The 20,788-nt window shown below is 38.9% G+C and overlaps 1 protein-coding gene and 1 pseudogene across 2 annotated transcripts in view; one reads left to right on the forward strand and one right to left on the reverse strand.

Moving 5' to 3' along the window:
- Positions 1 to 20,788, reverse strand: part of LIMS1 (LIM and senescent cell antigen-like domains 1) — an 88,722-nt gene that overhangs the window by 12,379 nt on the left and 55,555 nt on the right. For both annotated transcript variants that reach the window (XM_006883826.1, XM_006883825.1), the window contains exons 2-5: positions 18,972 to 19,131; positions 2,110 to 2,176; positions 1,254 to 1,374; positions 422 to 571 (exon numbers count right to left, since the gene is read on the reverse strand). In XM_006883826.1, the coding sequence (XP_006883888.1) occupies positions 422 to 571; positions 1,254 to 1,374; positions 2,110 to 2,176; positions 18,972 to 19,131 (498 nt within the window). The remainder of the gene's footprint in view (positions 1 to 421; positions 572 to 1,253; positions 1,375 to 2,109; positions 2,177 to 18,971; positions 19,132 to 20,788) is intronic.
- LOC102870494 lies at positions 6,532 to 6,906 on the forward strand (annotated as a pseudogene).

Below are 20,788 nucleotides of genomic sequence, written 5' to 3' on the forward strand. Positions count from 1 at the left end.
CAAGGATAATTTTTCCTAAGAGCTTGTAACAATTTAAATGATAGTTATTGAAAGGACAAGAAGAGAGCAAAAAGTCCTTAAAAACAAAAGATCAAATTGGATGTGAGAAGAGATCTTGAAACATGCTTTGGAATGTAGAATAGTTGTTGTCCCTCTACCTTTCTGAGCATGATGTCCTCTCCAAGGACTGGTACACTCACTCAAATGTGGTAAAACATGAATTAGGGAATCTAGGATGAAGGACAGAAACATGTTTATTATGCTATACTTCTGATTTTTTTCATGATTTTAAATATTTTGTAATATAAAGCTGGAAAAAAACAAAATGATAGTTCATTTGCTGGAATAAAAGAAATATAGATGAATGTGATTGTTAAATTTTATTTCTGCTTCAATAAAGAAATGTAAGAAACCACCATACCCGCAGTTGGCACAGTTGAAATGATCTGGATGGTAAGGGTCATTCTTAAAGATCAGGGGTTGTTCGTCAATGATGGCGTGGCATTTCTGGCAAATGTATTTTCCGAGGCCTCTGGCTTTCTCACGATTATGACAGGGGCGACAGAGATGTCTAAATAGAGCAAAAAACTTGTTTAGAAACTAAAATAGAAACCAAAGGCTTTTTTATTCCTCAAAACATCTTTTTTATTTCTCAAGACAGAAATGAAAGTGCTCATTTCTTGAAAATGTTGTTGTTTATCAGAGTAGAATCACACTACTACTTTTTATTAGAAGTATTATTTAGACTATATTAACCATAATGTAACAATGAATGATAATTAAAATTAATCTTAAAAGGTTATAGAAAGTTTAAAGACATTAATAATATTTTTAAAAATAATAGTGTAAGCACTTATCTCAACCTTGGCAATCTGATGGATTTTCAGGTAACATCATCTTTATGCTTATTTACAATTTAAAAAAGAAATGCATCCAGCAGTCATGATTTATCACATAAAATTTGAAGCTCTGTCCTACTGGCATTAGCTAAGCCAATATAGTCCTGTCCCTAAATTCAGTTTCTTAGAGCAATCCTGAAGGCACATGGTTCGAGGCCACCAGCTGCTCTGCGGGAGAAGGATGGGCTATCTCCTCCTGTGCAATTAACTGCCTCTGAAAAACTGCTGGAGGGTCAGCTATGGGTCATTTCCGGCCCTACAGAGCATTGTCTTATATTGCTAGAGGGGGAAAATAATCAAGAACTTGTCTGTCACTTTATCCATCCTTATCTGACAAGAGTGAAAAACTCCTACCTCCCTGCATTCTTGACAAACCCAATATCTGCCAAAATTTCCTCGCAGATGTCACAACGGAAACACTCAGGATGCCAGCTGTTATTCATGGCTTTAATAACTCGGCCAATGATGAATTCACCTGTGGAGAAACAGCACATAAAAGATGGCCAATATGGGTGGGGTGGAAATAAGGAAAAAAGGTGAAAAACTTTTTGTACAAGTATGGATTCTTTTATATATCTAACTGTTAGAGTACGCAATACATTTGAGAAAAATAATTAAAGTCACTGAAAACTACTTCTGGCTCTCTTTTTAGACTCTGCTGAACCCCATTTGGTTCTTTCTGGTCATTTGCAATACAGACAGGTGAAATCCATGGAACATTTTCTTGTAATTCAGACTTAATTTTCTCTTTCAATAAATCCTTAAAATAGTCTACTTAGTTGCTCCAATTTCTAGAAACTTTCTAGTAGAGCTGTTAGTAACCAGTGCAGTGACCAACAGTAAGTCAGTACTTACATAACACACTGCATTCCTCAAGCATTTTAAACACATCACTGACTGTCCTCCCCATCAAAGTAAATAAAAGCAAATAGGTAAAGATGCCATTAACAGTGGAAAAGAACATTCCAAAAGATCAACTAAAGAAGTTCTAGGAAGCTCCTAAATACCTTTACACTGGATATTCTTTTTTTTACACTAGATATTCTTAAAAGTAAGTTTTCTGTCTTGATATGCTTTCTGTTTACCATGTATTAAAAACAGGAAAAGAATGTCTATTTGTTATTTATAATGAACATAGAAAACCATTTTTTTTACCATTGTTAAGAGTTCATTATTTATATTAAAATTTAGATTCAGTCACAACACTTACCACACTGATGACAACAAGGGGCAAAAAGCATCTGGAAGTCATGTTCACAATACTTCCTTCCTTCAAACTGAAATACAAAGTACCAACAATTTATAAATATGAAGTAGTCATAGAATGAACACGATTATAATACGATTCTACAGAGACATACAAGCTTCTGGATAAGAAAGGTGCCCTAAGAATTTATAATGTTAGCAATAATGTGCTGGGATTTTATACTTTTGTACCTTTCCATGTATCTACACACTGGTGATTGCTGTTAAATATTGTTAAGTCAGAACTGACTCACAGTTGCATTTTCAGAAGCAGTTTTTCCACACATGAGGAGACTTCTCATCTTTCTCCTGCAGAGCAGCTGGTGAAGTCGAATCATGTGCCTTTGAGTTGGCAGCACAGCTCCTTACCATTAGGCCCCCAGACTTCTCCACATGCTGGTAAAGAAAAGGTAAACTGAACAAGTTGAGATGAGGACTAATACTATGCTTCCAGAGTATAGTGACTTCACTCTGGTGGCCTAGTGACAAGAAGGTACACTGCAATCTCAGAGGCACATGATTCGAATGTACCAACTCCACAGAAGAATGGACAATCTCCTCCAGTGCAATTAACTGCCATTTGCGGGTCAGCTATGGCAAGCGTGCGCATGCTAGCTCGCGCGTGCTCGCTCTCATTCTCTTTCTCTCCCCCTCCTTCTCCCTCTCTCCCTCTCTCTCTGTGGAATGCTGTTTTGGAGGGTTCATAAATATCCTGAAATACTTCTAGGATCCTGAGTTAACAACTTCCATTTTCTACAAGTAACTGCTCTATGGGAGCTCTGAAGGCCAAGTGGTAAGGAGTACTGTCCTCATGCTTAAGGCACATGGTTTGAATTCACCAGCTTCTCTGTGGTGAAAAGACAATCTCTTCCTGTGCAATTTACAGCCTCTGAAAACTCACTGGAGGATCAACTAGCAGTTGATTCCAACCTGACAATACACAACAACAATAACATGGAGAATATAATTAACAATATTCAGTAGGATCCACTAAGTGTTTGTCTGAGCAGGTAAGACGGCGCGCAGTGACACAACAAGGGCAGGGCAAGGTAGATTAATCGAACTGTAAAGGCAAACAACAGATGGTGGCATTGGTAGGTCCTGAAACGGTGGGATGATAGGTAGAAATGCCACAGAAAGAATGTCTTCAGCAGCCTAAGCAGAGAAAAATTAGTATCAAAAGGTTTATTAACACATTCCATTCATACAGCATTTTCGCAGAGTGTACTCATATAAATAGTTTATGTGATCCTCCCCAAGACCTTGTAAGGGAGGTAGATGAAGAAACATGTCTACAGAGGATAAATAATTTTTCCCAGGTCAAAGTATCAGTTACTTGTAAAACTGCTTATTTTTCCTAATCTGGGAGTCAGCAAACTTTTTGCTCGTGTATTACCTTAAGGAACTATCAATACTTTCTTATAATATTCAGGATGGATATAAAAATTCCTAAGTTAAATAAGCAAAAATGATTTATGTTCGAGAATAATACTTTAATATTAGCATTAAAAATGAAACCAGTAAATAATTTTAAAATGTAGATAACCAGTTTGTGCCAAGAAATTTGGAAGATAGCTACCTGATCAACTAACTGGAAGCGATCATATTTGTTCTCATTCCCAAGAGAGGTGATTCAATAGAATGTGGAAATTATAGAATAGTATCATTAATATAAAATCCAAGCAAAATATTAATGAAGATAATCCAAAAATGGCCAGAACAAGTATAAGGACAGAGAACTGCCAGAATTTCAGGCTGAGTTTACAAGAGATTGTGGCACTAGGGTGTCACTGCTTATATCAGACGGATCTTGGCTGAAAGAGAATACCAGAAGAATGTCTATTCGCATTAATTTACTGACTATGCAAAGGCATTTGACTGTGTGGATCATAAACAATGCAACACTGAGAAGAATGCGAATTCTAGAACACTTAATTATGCTTACATGAAATCTATACAAAGACCAAGGAGCTGTTGTCCAAACTGAGCAAGGGACCACTGAATGGATGGTTCAAATTCAAGAAAGGAGAGCATCAGGGTCGTATCCTTCTCCATATCTATTCAATCTGTATGCTGAGCAAATCATTAGAGAAGCTGTACTTTATGAAGAATGTGGCATCAGGATTGAAGACTCATCAACAACCTATGTTAAGTAGATGACACAACCTTGCTAGGTTAAAGTGAAGAGGGCCTGAGAAGCTTGCTGGAGATGATAGCCTTCAATATGGATAGCATCTTAATATCAGGAAAACAAAAATCATAACCACTGGACCAATGGGTAATATCATGATAGTGCAAGATTTAAGTTGTCAATGATTTTTTTTTTTAATATCCATAATCAACTCCGTTGATACCAGCAGTCAGGATATCAGGAGATGTATTGCAAAGGTCTGCCATCAGGGATCTTCCAAAGCCCTGAAAAGCAATAATGCCAGTTTCAAGACTAAGGTGCACCTGAATCAACCTATGGTCTTTCCAATCACCTGCTAGCATCTGAGACCTGGACAATTAAAAAAGATGGCAGGAGAATGATTGATGCATTTGAGTTGCAGTATTAGAGAAGAGTGCTGAAGGGACTGTCATTTATGGAACATTTAAAAGAACAAGCATATGTCCTGGAGAACACATAACCAGAGTGCTCCCTGGAGACAAAGATCACAAAGCTACACTTCACCTATTTTGGACATGTTGTCAGGAGATGTTATTCTTTGTAAAAGGACATTATGCTTGGAAAGGAGCAAGGGCAGCAAGAGAGGAAGATCCTCCATGAGATGAAGTGAGACAGTATTTTGGTAAGGGGTTCAAATGTGCTGGGGAAGACAGGAAAGGTGTAGGACAGGACAGGGTTCAGATCTGTTGTTCAGAGGGTCAGTGCGAGCTGGACTTGACAGCACTTAACAACAAACTACTTTTTTTCCCCCCTCAATTGTCTGAAATTTCTATAACCTTGCTCCATGGATGGTGTAGAGCAAAGCCTCAAACCATTTCAACACTGCTCTTGCAAGCACTATAGGAATGCACAACAAACTACTTTTTAAAGTTGTAAATTGCACATTCTTCATTTCTTGTTGAACTTTTCTATTTCACTTTCTCATAGAAGTATAATGTCTAGTAAGCATGTGTTTTTATATGGAAATCTTTAAATGGATAATTTTTAACTGATTTGAAATTAAAATGCACATATAACATAAAGCTTTAAAGTTTGTTTACCTTTTGAATCAATAAGCTCTAATGGTTAAACTTTGTCATATGAATTGTTATAATTATTACAAGTAATAAAAACTATGTAGTAGTTTATATTTGAAAATAAAGTATACTATTTTTTATTTGAAAAGCAAATCTTACTGAAATAAGCAGGCTGCCCTTTCCCCTATAATTATTTCATGCATCTATGGATAAATATAACTCCCTGCTAAATTGAGCCAGGGTTTGGCATTAATTCTAGATCTATTTTCTAAGTTGGGGCTTACTTAAAACAACCACCACGATAAAAACAAAGAAGGATGCATGTGTTAAGCTATAAATAAATCAAGTAAACTGTTATAGAATCATGTTCCCTTGTGCTTCCTACAAGATATATGCCCCAAATGGTTCAGTTTTCAAAATCCATTTTTTTTTCAAAATCCATTTTTAATGATGTATCAACTGCCACTCACCCCATGAATTGTGGCTGTAGATTTAATGCAAGTATTAAAAATACATACCAGAGCTCAACAGGCAAAGTAGACGGTCCTCAATGTGAATCAGCCAAGTCAGATTTCTTTTCTGCCTCAAGTCTTACTTCATTCTTTAGTTGAAATAAATGAGTTCCAGCATACTTTTTGCTGTTATGTGTCAGAGTCAGAACCAATCCACAGCTGACCCTCTGGTGGGTTTTCAGAGGTGTCAGTCACAAGGAAGGAGACTGCCCATCCTCCTCCTGCAGAGCAGCTGATGGAGGAAAACTGCATGTTCTGGGGATTACAGTGCAGCTTCTTTCCACTACGCCACCAGTGCTCAAATATTACATTTTTAAGTTATAAACATATGTTAAGAAATCAACATGCTGCTGTTGTTGATTGCCTTCGAGTTGAGACCGACTCATCGTAACCCTATGAACAAAAGGCCTGAAGCCCCTCTACAACTATCGATACTTATCAAAGTTCATAGAGTTTCCGGAGGCATGATATTTAGGAAGCGGACGCCACTTCTGCTTCCAAAATATGCTGTTGCTCCTCAGTATTTAATAAAGCACTGTAATCTGTATTCACAAAGTGTAAAGCTATTTATAAAGGAAGATATATTCTTCCTTTGTTAAATTTCTTATATATGTATAGAAATGTAGGATTTTGCTGTGTCAGTAATTTTTAAAAATCAAATATGTACTTTCCAGCCTGGTTCCGGCACTATGGCCCCTGCAAAGAAGGATGGTGAGAAGAAAGGCCATTCTGCCATCAACGAAGTGGTGACCAGAGAGTACACCATCAACATTCACAAGCGCATCCATGGAGTGGGATTTAAGAAGCGTGCTCCTCAGGCGCTAAAGGAGATCCGGAAATTTACCATGAAGGAGATGGGAACACCAGATGTTCGCATTGACACCAGGCTTAACAAAGCTGTCTGGGCCAAAGCAATAAGGAATGTCCCATACCGCATCCGTGTACGGTTGTTCAGAAAACGTAATGAAGATGAAGATTCCCCAAACAAGCTGTATACACTGGTTACCTATGTACCTGTCACCACTTTCAAAAATCTACAGACCGTCAATGTGGATAAAAACTAATAGCTGATTGTCAAATAAAGTTATAAAACTGTAAAAAAAATCAAATATGTAAAAACAAACAAAAATATTCTTAGTTTAGCTAGAAATTATCAACTTTTTCCCTGTAATGAATGAAAGAGAGAGATGTGTTCTGTTTGAAAAACAAAGTTAGTGCAGTAGGTGGTACACCCTCCCCCCCACACCCTATTTAAGAAGCTCTGGTGACACAGCCTGGAGCGAGTCTAACCCAAACATGACACCCATCTGGTGGTTCGAAGTCACCATATCTCCACAGGGTAATCTCCTCCCATGCAGTTCACAACCTCCTGAAAACCACTGGATGGTTTCTGGAGGGTTCAGACTCAATGGCAATGAGTAGTACAAGTTTCAATGACTGATAAGGTTAAGTTCCAAAGACTAAGACATTATTGAGAAAACAGGGTTATGTGAGAGCCAAGGGCTACTTCACCATCTCTGGCCCCAGTGTTCCTTGGTAACTCACCACCTGTTGCCTCAGCAGTTAGGGATGTACATGGTGTGATGGGCTCAACTCTCTATCACTGTGGACCTGAGGGGGTTAGCGATGCCTGGGTGGGTCTATCTATCACCTGCTGTCTCCACCTACCTGCTCTAGATGGCGCTCTAGAGCTTTGTCTACTCCCACCACCCCCACTTTGCACCTTTGGATCGTCTGCCAGTCTGCTCATAACGTCACATTACTGTGTCTTGTCAACCCTCTGTGGCTGACAGTATTACTGACGAGAAAGAGAAGATGTCTTTCAAATAGCCCAGTTGTCTCTAAAGCCTGTAGTGTATGTTTGGGATGGCCCGCAGCCTGTGCCCTGAGAGGGGTGGGGGAAGGGGAGTTATATCCAAAAGCACTGCCTGAGAATTCTTCCAAGTCTTCCTGGACAAGCCCGAGATGTGCTGAGGAGGATGGCCCAGGTTGGCAAGTATTTCACCTGAGGCCCAGATGATCAAATTTGTTGTCTGACAATCTTTTCAAAGACCCAACACAAACAACTGAGAATCATGGCCTAGACAAGTTATCATACAACGTTAGCTTCACAGCAGCCTTAGTATTTTCATCAATGCCTGTCAGTAAATAAGACAATGGCTAAGTGAGGAGTAGGTATATACTGTCTTTGCAAGTAGAAGGTAAAATATTAAAGTAACATTATACTACTACCCTTCTCACTGCTATCAACTCAGAAAGGACCCAGCACTGACCTTTCATTGGCTTTCTGGAGACCTAAGTTGCTCAGTAGGACTTGCCCATTTTTCTCCCTCAAAATCACTGGTGAATCCCAACTGCCAGAGAGTTAGGGCCTTTGGGTTATCAATGCAACTCTCAAGGGACTACACTACACCGCAAAAAATAACATTATATAAAATAAAGGTAACTTAGGATTGACTAAATTGAATAAATGTTGGACTAAATTAAATATTGACTAAGTTGAATAAATATTTGATGTTAAGAATTAAAATAGGTATAAAATCCTTAAGAAGTTTGTGACCTTTGGTAAGCTGTTTGCCTTCTCTGTCAAATCAAGATCACAAACCTATATACTAGTGTTTGAGCTCATAACACATTCTTACCATGTTCACCAATTCTTACCAAGGCTCTCTTTGTTCTTACAGGAAAGGAAAGCTATCATGCCTATACCTTACAATCTCTAACTCTCCCTTATATCTGAATACAAAAAATCCTGCCTTTTCTAGGGAGACCTGGTGGCTTAATGGTCAGGAGTTACACAGTCAACCCAAAGTCAGGCAACTTGAACCGAAGGTGCTCCACAAGAGATGAGCAGTCTCTTCCCATGTGATTTACAGACTCTGAAAACCTACTGGAAGGTCAGATATGAATCAGATCTGACTCCACAGCAATAAGTAAGTGAAGGAACAGTTCCTAAAGTCACACTTCATCCTTAACAAGAGCGTACAGAAGGCTGGGACTCTAAGTCTTTTTTTGCTTGACATTCTAAGCAAAACATTTTATTAAGATTTGTGATTTCTTTCTTGTAAAGAGTGTGTGTGTGTATGTGTGTGTGTGTGTGTGTGTGAACTGCTAATGTGAACACTGCTGTTTCATGATGCTGAGTTAGAACTGACTCACAGATGACACTTCAGTGGGTTTTCAGAGGCTATAAATCACATGACGTGAGACTGTACATTTCTCTCTCTTTAAGCAGTTGGTGGATCAAACTGCCTGCCTTTGGGTTGGCAGCACAACTGCAGCACAACTCCTTATCCAGCCAGTCACCTGACATTCATACTGTAAATAAAAAAGCATTTTTATCACCAGCTGAATAAACTGCTCACATACTGGCATCAAACTGCAGCTAGAAAGGAAGAGAGATGCAGAGTAAGAACTGAGAGTTCTCAATGTGAAGCTTTCATATTCTGAGGGGACATGCTACTCTCCCAAGAGCAGATGTTCTCATCAAGCAGGAAGCCCTCATCAGCCAAGTCTCTGTGTTCAGTTGTCTTTATTACACTCATGGTCTGGTCAGCCCTCACTCATTAGCCTCAGGTATAGTCTGGCTTAAAAGAACTAGATCAAGAGAACAAATGTCAAATTGGTTTTTACTAGGAAATGGCACACTGTGCAGTGATTTATACTGGTATGTCATAAACTGCTTTGAAATCACAGGTCAGCATTTAAACACCTCATCTAATTGGAGCATTTTCCCCTAACCAGTATTCCACTCCCAGGCTTCGGTCTTCCTGAATAATCAGGATACAATATTAGAGGAAATGAGTGAAGAAAAATTTCTTTGTAAATTATTGTTCCACTAAATCACTCATCATAAATGTGTCTTTCCTGTTATGCAATTTGTGATAGGAAAAAAAGGATACCTTTGAGAAATTAAAACAAAGCAGCAGAAAAACAAACTTAAAGTATCAACAAAGAATGTAGTCTTTAAATATTTACCACCTCAGGATGAAGATGGCAACACCTAAGCCCCACGTCCTTGGCTCAGTCTATATTTGCCCTAAAGTGATTTCTTGGGAGAAAAATTAAGATATATTTTTTACTGAAAGTCACAAAGGTAGCTATAGGAACCATTACAGTCTACAGTCAGGGACCTCCAAAGTGCTGAAGAGCAAGGATGTCAGTTTAAAGACCAAGGTGTGTCTGCTCCAACCTATATTTTCAGTTACTTCCTAAGCATCTGAGAGGTACAGACAGTGAATAAAGATGACAGAAGAAGTTTTGGTGCCTTTGAGTTGTGGTGCTAAAGAATAATGAGTGTCTCACAGAGTGCCAAGAGAACACATAAGTCTTGGAGAGAGTGCACTCAGGGTGCTCCTTGGAGGGAAAAATGATGAAACTTCCTTTCACTTACATTAGGCATGCTGTTAGGGAGGGTCCAGTCCTTGGAAAAGGACATCATGCTTGCAAAAGTAGAAGGCTGGCAAAGGAGGGGGGAAATCTCAACAAGATGGATTAACACAACACAGTGACCTAAACGATGCTGTCAAGTGTCACAGAGATGATGAGGATGGAACAGGAAAAGGCAGGGTTCAGTACTGTCATTCAAAGGACTACCATGAGTCATAGTTTACTCAATGGCACCCAACAACAACAGGTGATGTTCAGAGGAGACCTAATGGTGTAGTGGTTAAGGACTCGGATATGAAAGGTCAGAGGTTTAACCATCCTCTGCTCCAATGGAGAAGTTGGCTTCCATAAAGATTACAGCCTTGGCAACCCTAAGAGGCTGTTCTACTCTGACCTACTGAGATGGTGAGTAGGATCTGACTCAAAAGTGACGGGTTGTCTTTGCTGGGTCTTGCCTTGAAGATAAATGGAATTTTATCAAGTATATCACTACTGATGAGGATGATGCAGGAGAGGACAGCATACAGATGTTGTTCATACAGTCACTGAGTTGTACTTGACTTGATGGAACCTGACAATAATTTTATATAACTTAATACATTTATTTATGCAACCTCTATTATCTTGGTCTAAAAAATGATAAAAAGAATGACAAGTTGTAAAATGAAAGTACACAGGATGTATAGCTTACGGAGCTTAATTCAGTCATAAAGTATCAGTGATCTCTAAGAGCAAGGCATCATGTTGTTGTTTGTTGCCACTGAGTTGATTCTGACTCAGGGCAACTACCTGTGTGTGGAGAAGACTGGTTCACAGGGTTTTCAAGACTGAGCTTTCAGAAGCCGATTACCAGGCCTATCTTCCATTAGATATAAACCTTGCATTAGATGCATTAGAAATAAACCTTGCAACCAGTAGCTAAGCACTTAAGCATTTGCACTGGCCAGTTAAAAGTCGATAAAATGATATAATAATTACTTTTTTAAAACTCACATCTTCTATTTGTTAAGCTACAGAACAGTATCACTAGTATCACATGCAAGCAAAATCTTGCTGAAGATTATCCCAAAATGACTGGAACATGTCTTGGAGAAAGTGTAGCCAAAGTACCCCTTAGGGGCAAGAATGATGTCTAAAGAGGAGAAAATGAGACAAGGAGGCAAAAGACCATAAACATCTTTCTGAAAGGGCCAGAGGGAGTAAGAATAACATAGCCCTTCAATGCCCCAGATCAAAAAGCGGACAAAGAGCCCATAACCCAGGCCCTTGGTGTCTGCAGATCCCCAGTAGCAGCAAGAGGAGTGTTTATTTGTTGCAGACATATAGACTCACAGTCACAGCACCAATAATGGGTGTTATGAGGGAAGTGAATTGGGAAGGCAAAGAATATTACCCCAAACAAGTCTAACAGTTCCAAGGCACAATTTCTGAGTAAATCCAGGGTCCAGTTTTAGTTCAGCACTCAAATTCAAATCATCCAAGAAGGTTCATTTCAGAATAGTTATATCCAAATTATCTAGCAAGGTCTGCCTCAGAGCAGTGGTAAGTCATCTTCTCCTTTAAACACATGGCAAGAAGAGCCAAACCTTTAAATGTGGCCAGCACAAATGCAAGAAGCCTCAGGTTATACTCTGCCACCGTTTGCCCCAGCAATGCCACAGTCTCTCTACCATAAGGGTCTCACTCTCACTAGGATCTTGCCACCACAAGTCTTGCTGCTCAGCATGGGAAGCCCTCTTTCACTTTTCCTACTCCCACAGCTGATGCTGATTTTCACGATCATGTGTCTCCAGTTAAGGTAACTGGAGACCAGAGGCTAAGTGGCTAAAAAAGCAAGCCAACTTTTAAGCTAACACCACAAATGGTGAAGTGTGTCTCATATACTTTAGGCATGTTGTTGGAGGGACTATTTTTTGGAAGGACATCACACAGGGTCAGAGGAAGAGAGGACAACCTTCAATGAGATGGACTGACACAATGACTGCAGCAATGGGCTCAAGTATGTCAGAGATGATAAGGATGACACAGGGTAGGGCAGGATTCAGATCAGTTGTTCACAGGGTCCCTCTGAGTCCTACCTGACAGTACTGAACAACAGCAACAATCGAAAATGTGCAAGAGAAAGACGGGCAATCTCGTCCCATGTGACTTGCTGCCTCTGAAAATCCAGTAGTGGGTCAGCTGACTTTGTTCTGACTTGATGGTACCTAACAACAATAATGAAATGTGCCACATATGTGTTAGATGAACGCATGGATCAATAAATGCATTGATGAATGTCATTTACAAAGTCTTAGAGAAGAAAGATACGGTAAGGGTCATAAAAAGATCCAGTTAATCTCCTGGAGATGTATTTTGACATTATTCACATGGAACATGACAAATTTGATAAACAGAGAACAGAGGTAAATGCTGTCCTTAACCTGCTAAAAAACTGATCATGGTAAATGCAGATCTCTCTTTTCCTTTGGCTATTTATTTTCTAAATAACAGAGTAAGAGATCCAGAACTTAAACTTGCTATACCCGACACTAGTGATGCAATGGTTAAGCATTCAGTTGCTAACCCACTCCACGGGATTAAAGACCTTGCAATTTTACTCTCATAAAGATTAAACTAAAACACCGGCTCTCACTTAGCTAGTCTTGACTCATATTGACTCCCAGCAGTTTACAAAGCTGTAAATCTTTACAAGAACAGACTGCTCATGTTTCTTTCATGGAGTAGCACACGGTTTCAAACTGCCACTCTTGGTTTCAAACTGCCACTCTTGCGTTTAGCAGCCCAAGATACATTATGCACTATCCCATTGGGCTCCTTTCCCCCGACAGATTACAGCTTAGAAAATGCAGAGGGACAGTTGTACTCTTTCCCACGGTGCAGCGATGAGTTTGAAAAAAGAAAAAAACGTGGCTTGACAGTATCTAACAATGATAATATATGTAACAAACTGTGCAGCATCTTTTGAAACATTCTGCACAATGCAGACACTAAAAAAATATTTGCTGAGCAGAATTAATGGTACAGAGAAGGGTGACTAGGATAAAGCACAAAAGTGAACAGTCCTTGTTTTAAAACAAAAGACAAAAGCTTTGGGTTAAAGGAATGATTCTGTGAAGTGTTACATAATTAATTTGGTACATGGAATGAGTTTTGGGTTTTCTCCCTTTTTAAAGAATAAAACAAACTCTTTCATTATGACTTTATGATCTAAGTTAAATTTTAAAAAGCAGAATGATTTTTCATTCAATCATTCATAGATATTTTGTTTTATGACATTGATTACAGTCCCCACATTGAAACAGCACTCTTACTCCCTTTTATTCTTGATGTGATTCGTCTTTGTATCCTAGCCTTTCCTGTTTTCTGAGCTCTATCCTTGTAAAACGTTGCCTTTTTGATCTGGTATGGCTGACTGCTGTTAAGGACTGAGTATCTCCTTGTTGTTCACCATATAGGCCTGTCTACTATTTCACTAGAGACTAAATCTAGAGACTAAGGTGCACCTAATCCAGGCCATGGTCGTCTTCTCAATTATTTGCTATGCATCAGAGAGCTGGACAACGACTAAGGATGATAGAAGAATAATCGATGCCATTGAGTTGTGGTGCTGTAGAAGAGTATCTAATATACCATGGACGGCTAGGAGAATGAACAGGTTCACCAGACAGAGGGTGAAAACAGACTGCTCCTTGGAGGCAAAGATTTTGAAGCTTCATCTGACATACTGTGGGCATGTTGCAAGGAGGGACCAGTCTGTGGAGAGGGACGCCACTGTTGGAAGGGTAGAGGGACAGTGCAAGAGAGGAAGATTGTTGATGAGGTTGATCGACTCAGTGACTGGTGTAATGGGGATAGGTGTGTCAGACACAATAAGATTGGCTCAGGATAGAGCAGGGTTCAGAGTTGTTGTACATAGGGTTGCTATGAGTTACAAGGGACTTGACAGTACATAACAAGACAATACAACACAACTGTGTGACAGAAAGGCAAACTACAGAGATGAGTGGTCAATTTCAGGCTCAAAGGCTGAATAAATGTGATAGTCTCAGGGGTTCCACCAGTCTCTCCCAGATTACTATATTTGGACATTTTAATGGCTTTTTAGCATTGTTCAACCTTGTTCCTCTCATCTATGGAGAACTCACTAATCTGCTATCAGTGATAACTCCAAAGTGCTAATCTAGCCTGATCCAAGCTTTGCTGTTTTTCAATTGTTTTCTATGCATCTGAAAGTTGGACACTGAAAAAAAAAACAACCAGATGCCTCTGAATTGTGCTGGTGAGTAATACTGAATATTTCATGGACTGTCAAAGAGCAAACAAGTCTGTCTTGGAGGAAGTACAACCAGGTTGCTTCTTACAGGCAAGGAAGGTGAAACTTCATCTCACATATTTTGGGTCTGCAGTCAGGAGCCCGTCCTTCAAAAATAGATTTCATGTTAGGAAAGGTGGAAGAGAGGAAGGTGGAGGAGAGGGAGACTTTTAACAAGATGGATTAACACAGTGACTGTAATAATATGGTCAAGCCTATGGGAGATTTTGAGGATGGCTGAAATAATTTTAGATTTACAGAATAGTTGCAAAAATAAAAGGGTTCCCATATACTCTTTACCAGACATCTCTTGATATTAAACTACACATCTGCTAAGACTAAGAGGTTGTGACATTAAATAGCTCATATGTTAGGTGCTGTGGGTCATATGGTTTCTGTATTAACTATTCAACTTTATGGTTTTAGTGAGCAAGTAAGTAGTCATAGACAAGTTGGAAATGAAAGAACATCGCTATGTTTCAATAAGTATTTTTTACAAACACTGACATTTGAATTTAGGGTAATTTTCATGTGTTATCAAATTTTACTCTATTTTTCATTTTCTTCCAAAAGAATTAAATCAAGAATAAAAGATAGCAATACTAGAAATATAAACAAAGTGCTATATGAACCCAGGAAAAAACCCAACAAATTAAACAGATAAATCAAGCTGAAAATACTACTAACAGTGTCTGATAATAAAAACCATCTTGGGTAAACTACTCCTTATTGACCACAAACACTGCATAGTACAAGAATCAATGAATTTACCCTCTTCTGTGGAAATACACGATAATCTTAAAGTCAAACATTAGGCTTTTTGTTGTTGCTCATTTTTTAAATCCATTTAACTAACTCATAAGCACATGTGTTTTTCATTAGACTTATTTCTTAAACCACACCACCTGATGAGATTCAAGTTCACAGGAGTAAGATGTCAATAGGGTAAGAATCCTAGCTGCTGCTATTATCACACCTAAGAAGAACTGCAGACTGAAATTCTTGTGTTTATCTCTGCACACACGTTCTAAAGAGAAGGTGGGAAACAATAGTCTAAATCTAGGTTAGCATTTGTGGCCAAAGGGGAAGAATGCTTTGGCTGACTCAAAGAATCAGGAAGTTTTACAGCAAAAGTGAATCATATTTTCAAGGCGGGGGTGGAGAGGAGGGGTGTATGTATGAATGCAGAGAATTCACTTAAGTCTTCAAAGTCAGTTCTTTACAGAAAATAGTGAAGGCTGTAAAAATAAGAAGATTATGTTTTGATAATAAGATGTACATAATAACATATAGAGTGGAAAAAATATATTTGCTATTACCATCATCCAGACAAAAGCACATTAGCCTAAACTCAAACAGAAAACAGAAAGCAAAGCAGATACATTTTCAAGCTTCCTTTTCTAGAACACAATTTATGGGGGGCGGAGCACAACTGAGAAGGTACCTTGTTTTGTAAACATCTCCCCAATTACAAGCCTTTCTCTCCAACTATTCATCTAAAAGGAAAAAGCTTTTTTCTCCCATGCAAGTTTCCAAATCTCTGGCCTAGAACAGTAGTTTTAATAGTAAAATGTGTGACTGAAATAGGAATCTCCCTCAAGGTCTAAGAGAGCTTAAGTTGAGGCAAGAGACTAGTTCTGGGTATTTTAACCTCTTTCAGAATATTATCAGACAAACCAAGAGAAGTAAAGGGTAGCATTAAGTGAGTGGGCAGGAGAACACGGGTGAGTCATGCTTATTCTGTTCTATTCAAGGCTGTTAAGAGCCTCTTTCCCTCTGACTAAGCATAAATGGCTTTGCAGATTACAGATCCCAAATATGGAACTATGTGTTTATGCAGTGGTCATGTTCATTAATGGAAATAGCTTAACAATATTATTTATCTCAAAGTTGCAGGCAAAGGACAACATAGGAAAAAGAAAATTCTAACGGGTAGGAGCTACACGGTACTCTCAAAAGCACCAGCAGGCAGAGAAACAGTATGTTTAGGAAACAAGACCTGTTTCTCTGAGTTCTTCTCATTTACTCTTTCAGAATCTCTCCGGAGATTCTATAATCTGCATCTGCCATCATCACACGTCTCAATGAAGTTATCTTACAATTGTGGGTGCGGGGAGGGAATCCCACAACATCATATAAGGAGAAAGATACTATATCTGCTATTGGGAGACAAATTATGTTCTAATTTAGGATTAGGTTCTAATCCTAGTCATGTCATAAAACAGCAGCTGTGTTATCAAGGGCATTTCAATCTTTCCGTGTCTCAAAAAACCTAAAAAAACAAAGCAAACAAACAAAAACAAACTCAAAACAACAACAACAACAAAAAGAGGTAGTGTAATTAAGGTTTAAACAATTAATACAATACAATATGAAAACTTTTCCCTCTAGAATCTGATTTCTATTATTCCTTTAAATGTGCTTTGGAAATACTTTTTTATCTGCCACAGGCCTGGCTGGCAGGCCTCCACTTGTGGCTGATATTAAAAATGTTTCATCTCTATTCAATGGAAGCAACTTCTCAAGATTATCTGACCCAAAATGAGTTAACTGCCCACCTCACGACCAATATTACAAAGATTCCTCTTTGTCTTACTGCAGCCTCCGCCTGCAGGGTTTTCCTTTTCTTCATCATGACTCTAGACCACATCCTTCTTCAGTTGCTGCCCTCTTTGTTATCAATCCCAGCTTCACCCCCAACCCCCGCCAACAACCCTATGCCTGTTGTCAGCATGCACATACCTCCTGGAAGCCTCTCTTCCTATGCTCTTGCCTCCAGCTGGTGGCACCTTTCCTACCCCCTCCCATCCCATAACTGCTATTTTACATTCCTGCTGCCCAGGGAGTTAAGAGTTAAGGAAAAGCAAAAGAAAAAAGAAGTCTTACTCACAATGCTAAGATTTTTATTGTAGGAAATGGATATTTCTAGCACTAGCTGTTGTTGTTAGGTGCCATCGAGTCATGTACAACTCACAGCGACCCTATGAAGAGCAGATCTGAGCCCTGTCCTATCCTGTGCCAGCCTCCCAATCTCCGACACCCTCAAGTCCACTGCTGCAGTCCCTGTGTGAATCCATCTGGTTGAAGGTTTTCCTCTTCTTCGCCATCCCTACACCTTCCCAAGCATGACGTCCCTAGGAGCTCAAGAAATGTGTGCTTGTGATAGAAGTACATTTACATTCTCTAACCGAAGTTTATAAAGTTGTTTCCCATAGTTATATTACTATATATGGAAATTCGGTACTTTCACCTGCTCACAATGGGTTAAACAGTATTGCTGTGGGCTGGCCTGGGACTTCACTGCCATGTATGGCATTGTTTCTAATGGAAAATGTTGCCAAAGTGCCAAACAATTGACTTACTAATGACTTTTAAAACTACCTTTCCTTTCTCAGGAGTGGTTGTAAAACTGGGAAATTTATTAATCTATTCAACAAAAGTAGACGTCAAAGAGCAGTGATCTATGACTATAATCGTACAGACATACATGACCATATAGAGAAACAGACAAAACTTTTATGTATATAAAATATGGTTATACAAAGATTGCATTGGTAAAACAAATTGTTTTTATTTCTCTTACACACATTTATGTACTGCTCTTACTTTTCATTTGCAATACATTTATTGTGAGAAAAGGGTTTCCACAGTGGTGAGAATACAAAGGAGTGTAAAGTATCACCTGAGAATCAAGAAAATCATGTGTCTAAAAAAGGAAAGAGAGTAAGATACAGAGAAGAGCTAAATACAGACACTGTATCACCCCAAAAGAATTTCCAAACAAGACCTTCTTTAGAAAATAAATGTCTAGAAGCGTCTATTCAGGGTTATAGAAATCTAGCCATCTTTTTGATATTTGTTCTCTGCCTGAGAAACAATTCCTGAGTAACTACTCTGTAGAGAGTGCTAGGAAAACAGAACACACCCATTTAATCAGAGAAGAACGGCAAAACATAAAAATGCCATTTAGTGAGGTAATATGAATCAGTAGAAAGAAGACAGTCACTCAGTGAAAGCTATAGAACAGGTAGCAGATACTCATTTAGAAACAGTGTCCACGAATCAGCAAGATATATGAGGAGAAGGGGCTAAGTAGAAAAGCTAAAAAATTGGTGGATGAAGCTTATGAAAGGATTTTTGTAGGCTAAATTGGATTAGGCCTGATAAGTCAAATTTTAAGATGATAGGAGTTTTAAAATAGGAAAGTGAATTAACAGAGATAAATGGAGGGGTTTGGTATAGTAGCTCTTCTGAGCAGTTAGCACATATTTCACATGTGAAATCACTGCCCTCACAAATAGCAGCATTCTCTCAGTTATTTAAATATAATCTTTAATATGGAATTTTACAGTGAAGAGAGAGGCCTTAAAAAGGGGAAAGAAAGGGAAGGGAAATACCTTTACACTTCTGTGCAGGGTGACTCACCTCATAGAAGAGTCCTTCTGGGAACTGTTGGAAGCATTGTGCACACACAAAGCACTGCTCATGGTACAGCTCGCCGTTACTGTTCACTATCTTCTCAGCAGGCGCAAAGCCTCCTTTACAGCGCTCACAGGTAGCATTGGCCAAGGCATTGGCCATGTTGCTGTAACAAAAAGGACAGAAAAGTCACGAATTGTCAACCATGTATCCGATTTAAGCGCTAACAGCACAAAGATCTGAGCAGAAAATTTATTTTGGTTACAAAAATCCTATTTATAAAGAAAGAAAGAAAAGAAAGAGGAAAAGGAAAAGAAGCGAAAAGAAAATAAAAGAGAAGAAATATTTATTTCCTGCATGTACTAAGTACAAGATAGTGCCTCTCTAGTGGCCTGAATTCACCAGTGGCTCTGAAGGAGAATAATGACAATCTCCTCGCATGTGATTTATAGCCTCCAAAAACCCACTAGAAGGTCAACCATAAGTCAGTTTCAACTAGGTGGCAATGAGAATTTAAGTACCTAACTCAAATTGTTCCAGTCTCTTTATCCCAGTTTCTTAGGATTGGAAAGAGCCTCCTGTCTTGACTGTGCATGTCTCTTAACATAGCACTCTGATTACTAAACACACAGTGAGTAAGTGCATACTGTACACTAGATGTATGGGAGAAAGGTAAAAAAACAAAGAGGGATCCTCAAGGAGTTCAAGTTTAATGCTTGATAAGTAGTTTAATTAAAATACTCTAATGTATTTTAACTTATCCTCTGAGACCAGACTCTAAACTGCATGTCAACTGAAAGTCATATCATGTCCTAGTAATGTTATTTTTTGTTAAACTTTGTCAAAAGCAACTACTTAAATAACTCATGTAACTAGTAAAGATGCCCTGTTGTTATGTGCCGTTGAGTTGCCTGCGACTAATAGTGGCACACGTACAATAGCTCTGAATCTTAACCTATGCTGAGCCAATCTCATCAGTTCTGACAGACCTAACCCCATTTCTCCAGTCACTGAGTCAGTCCATCTCTTCCTAGACTGCCAAGAAAACAAACAGTTCTGTCCTGGAGATGCCCCCTGAAGGTGAGGAATTTGAAGCTCTATCGCACATACTTTGGGCATGTGACCCATGGGGAAGGACATCATGCTTGGAAGGGTGCAAGGACAGTGCAAGAGATGGATTAAGAGCTGCCTTAGTCATAGTAATAGCTGCACTGGTGTCCTAGTGGGCAGGGGATTGCTCTGTCAATTCAAAGGCATGTGGTTTGAATCCATCAGTGACTCTGTAGGTGAAAGACAGGCAATCTCCCATGCAAGTTACAGTCTCTGAAAACCAAGCTGGAGGGTCAGCTATAAGTTGGTTCTGACTCAATGGTAATGAGTTGGAGTTTTGAGGTTTTTTTTTGAAGACAAAAAATGAACACTAGTATTACTGAATATCTGGGAACTAATATATTATCTTAAAAAATCACAGAATATTACATTGTGTTACCGAAATAACTTTATAGATGATGAAGTGTGGCTTCATAAAGGAAAAGTGACTAGCCAAGAGTCAAGTCACAAAGCAAGGAAGACAAAGGATTAGAATTCAGTTCACCCAGCTTATAGAATTGTAATACTAGTCCTATAAGGTAACAAAACAGATTTTAATTTCCAACACGTGAAAAGATATGGTAGGCAAACCCCAAGTTTGACAAATCAGGAACATGAAACCAGAACAATCAAGTAACATACTGACGTCACTAGTAATTTGGGTAATTCTCTCGGCTTCAAACATATTCATTCTGGTTCTACTCCCTCCCAAGAAATTGTCTTTTCACCTGATA

The sequence above is a fragment of the Elephantulus edwardii genome, unplaced genomic scaffold (genome assembly GCF_000299155.1).
Source record: "Elephantulus edwardii isolate Elephantulus edwardi_28Jun2011 unplaced genomic scaffold, EleEdw1.0 scaffold00030, whole genome shotgun sequence".
Classification (NCBI taxonomy): domain Eukaryota; kingdom Metazoa; phylum Chordata; class Mammalia; order Macroscelidea; family Macroscelididae; genus Elephantulus; species Elephantulus edwardii.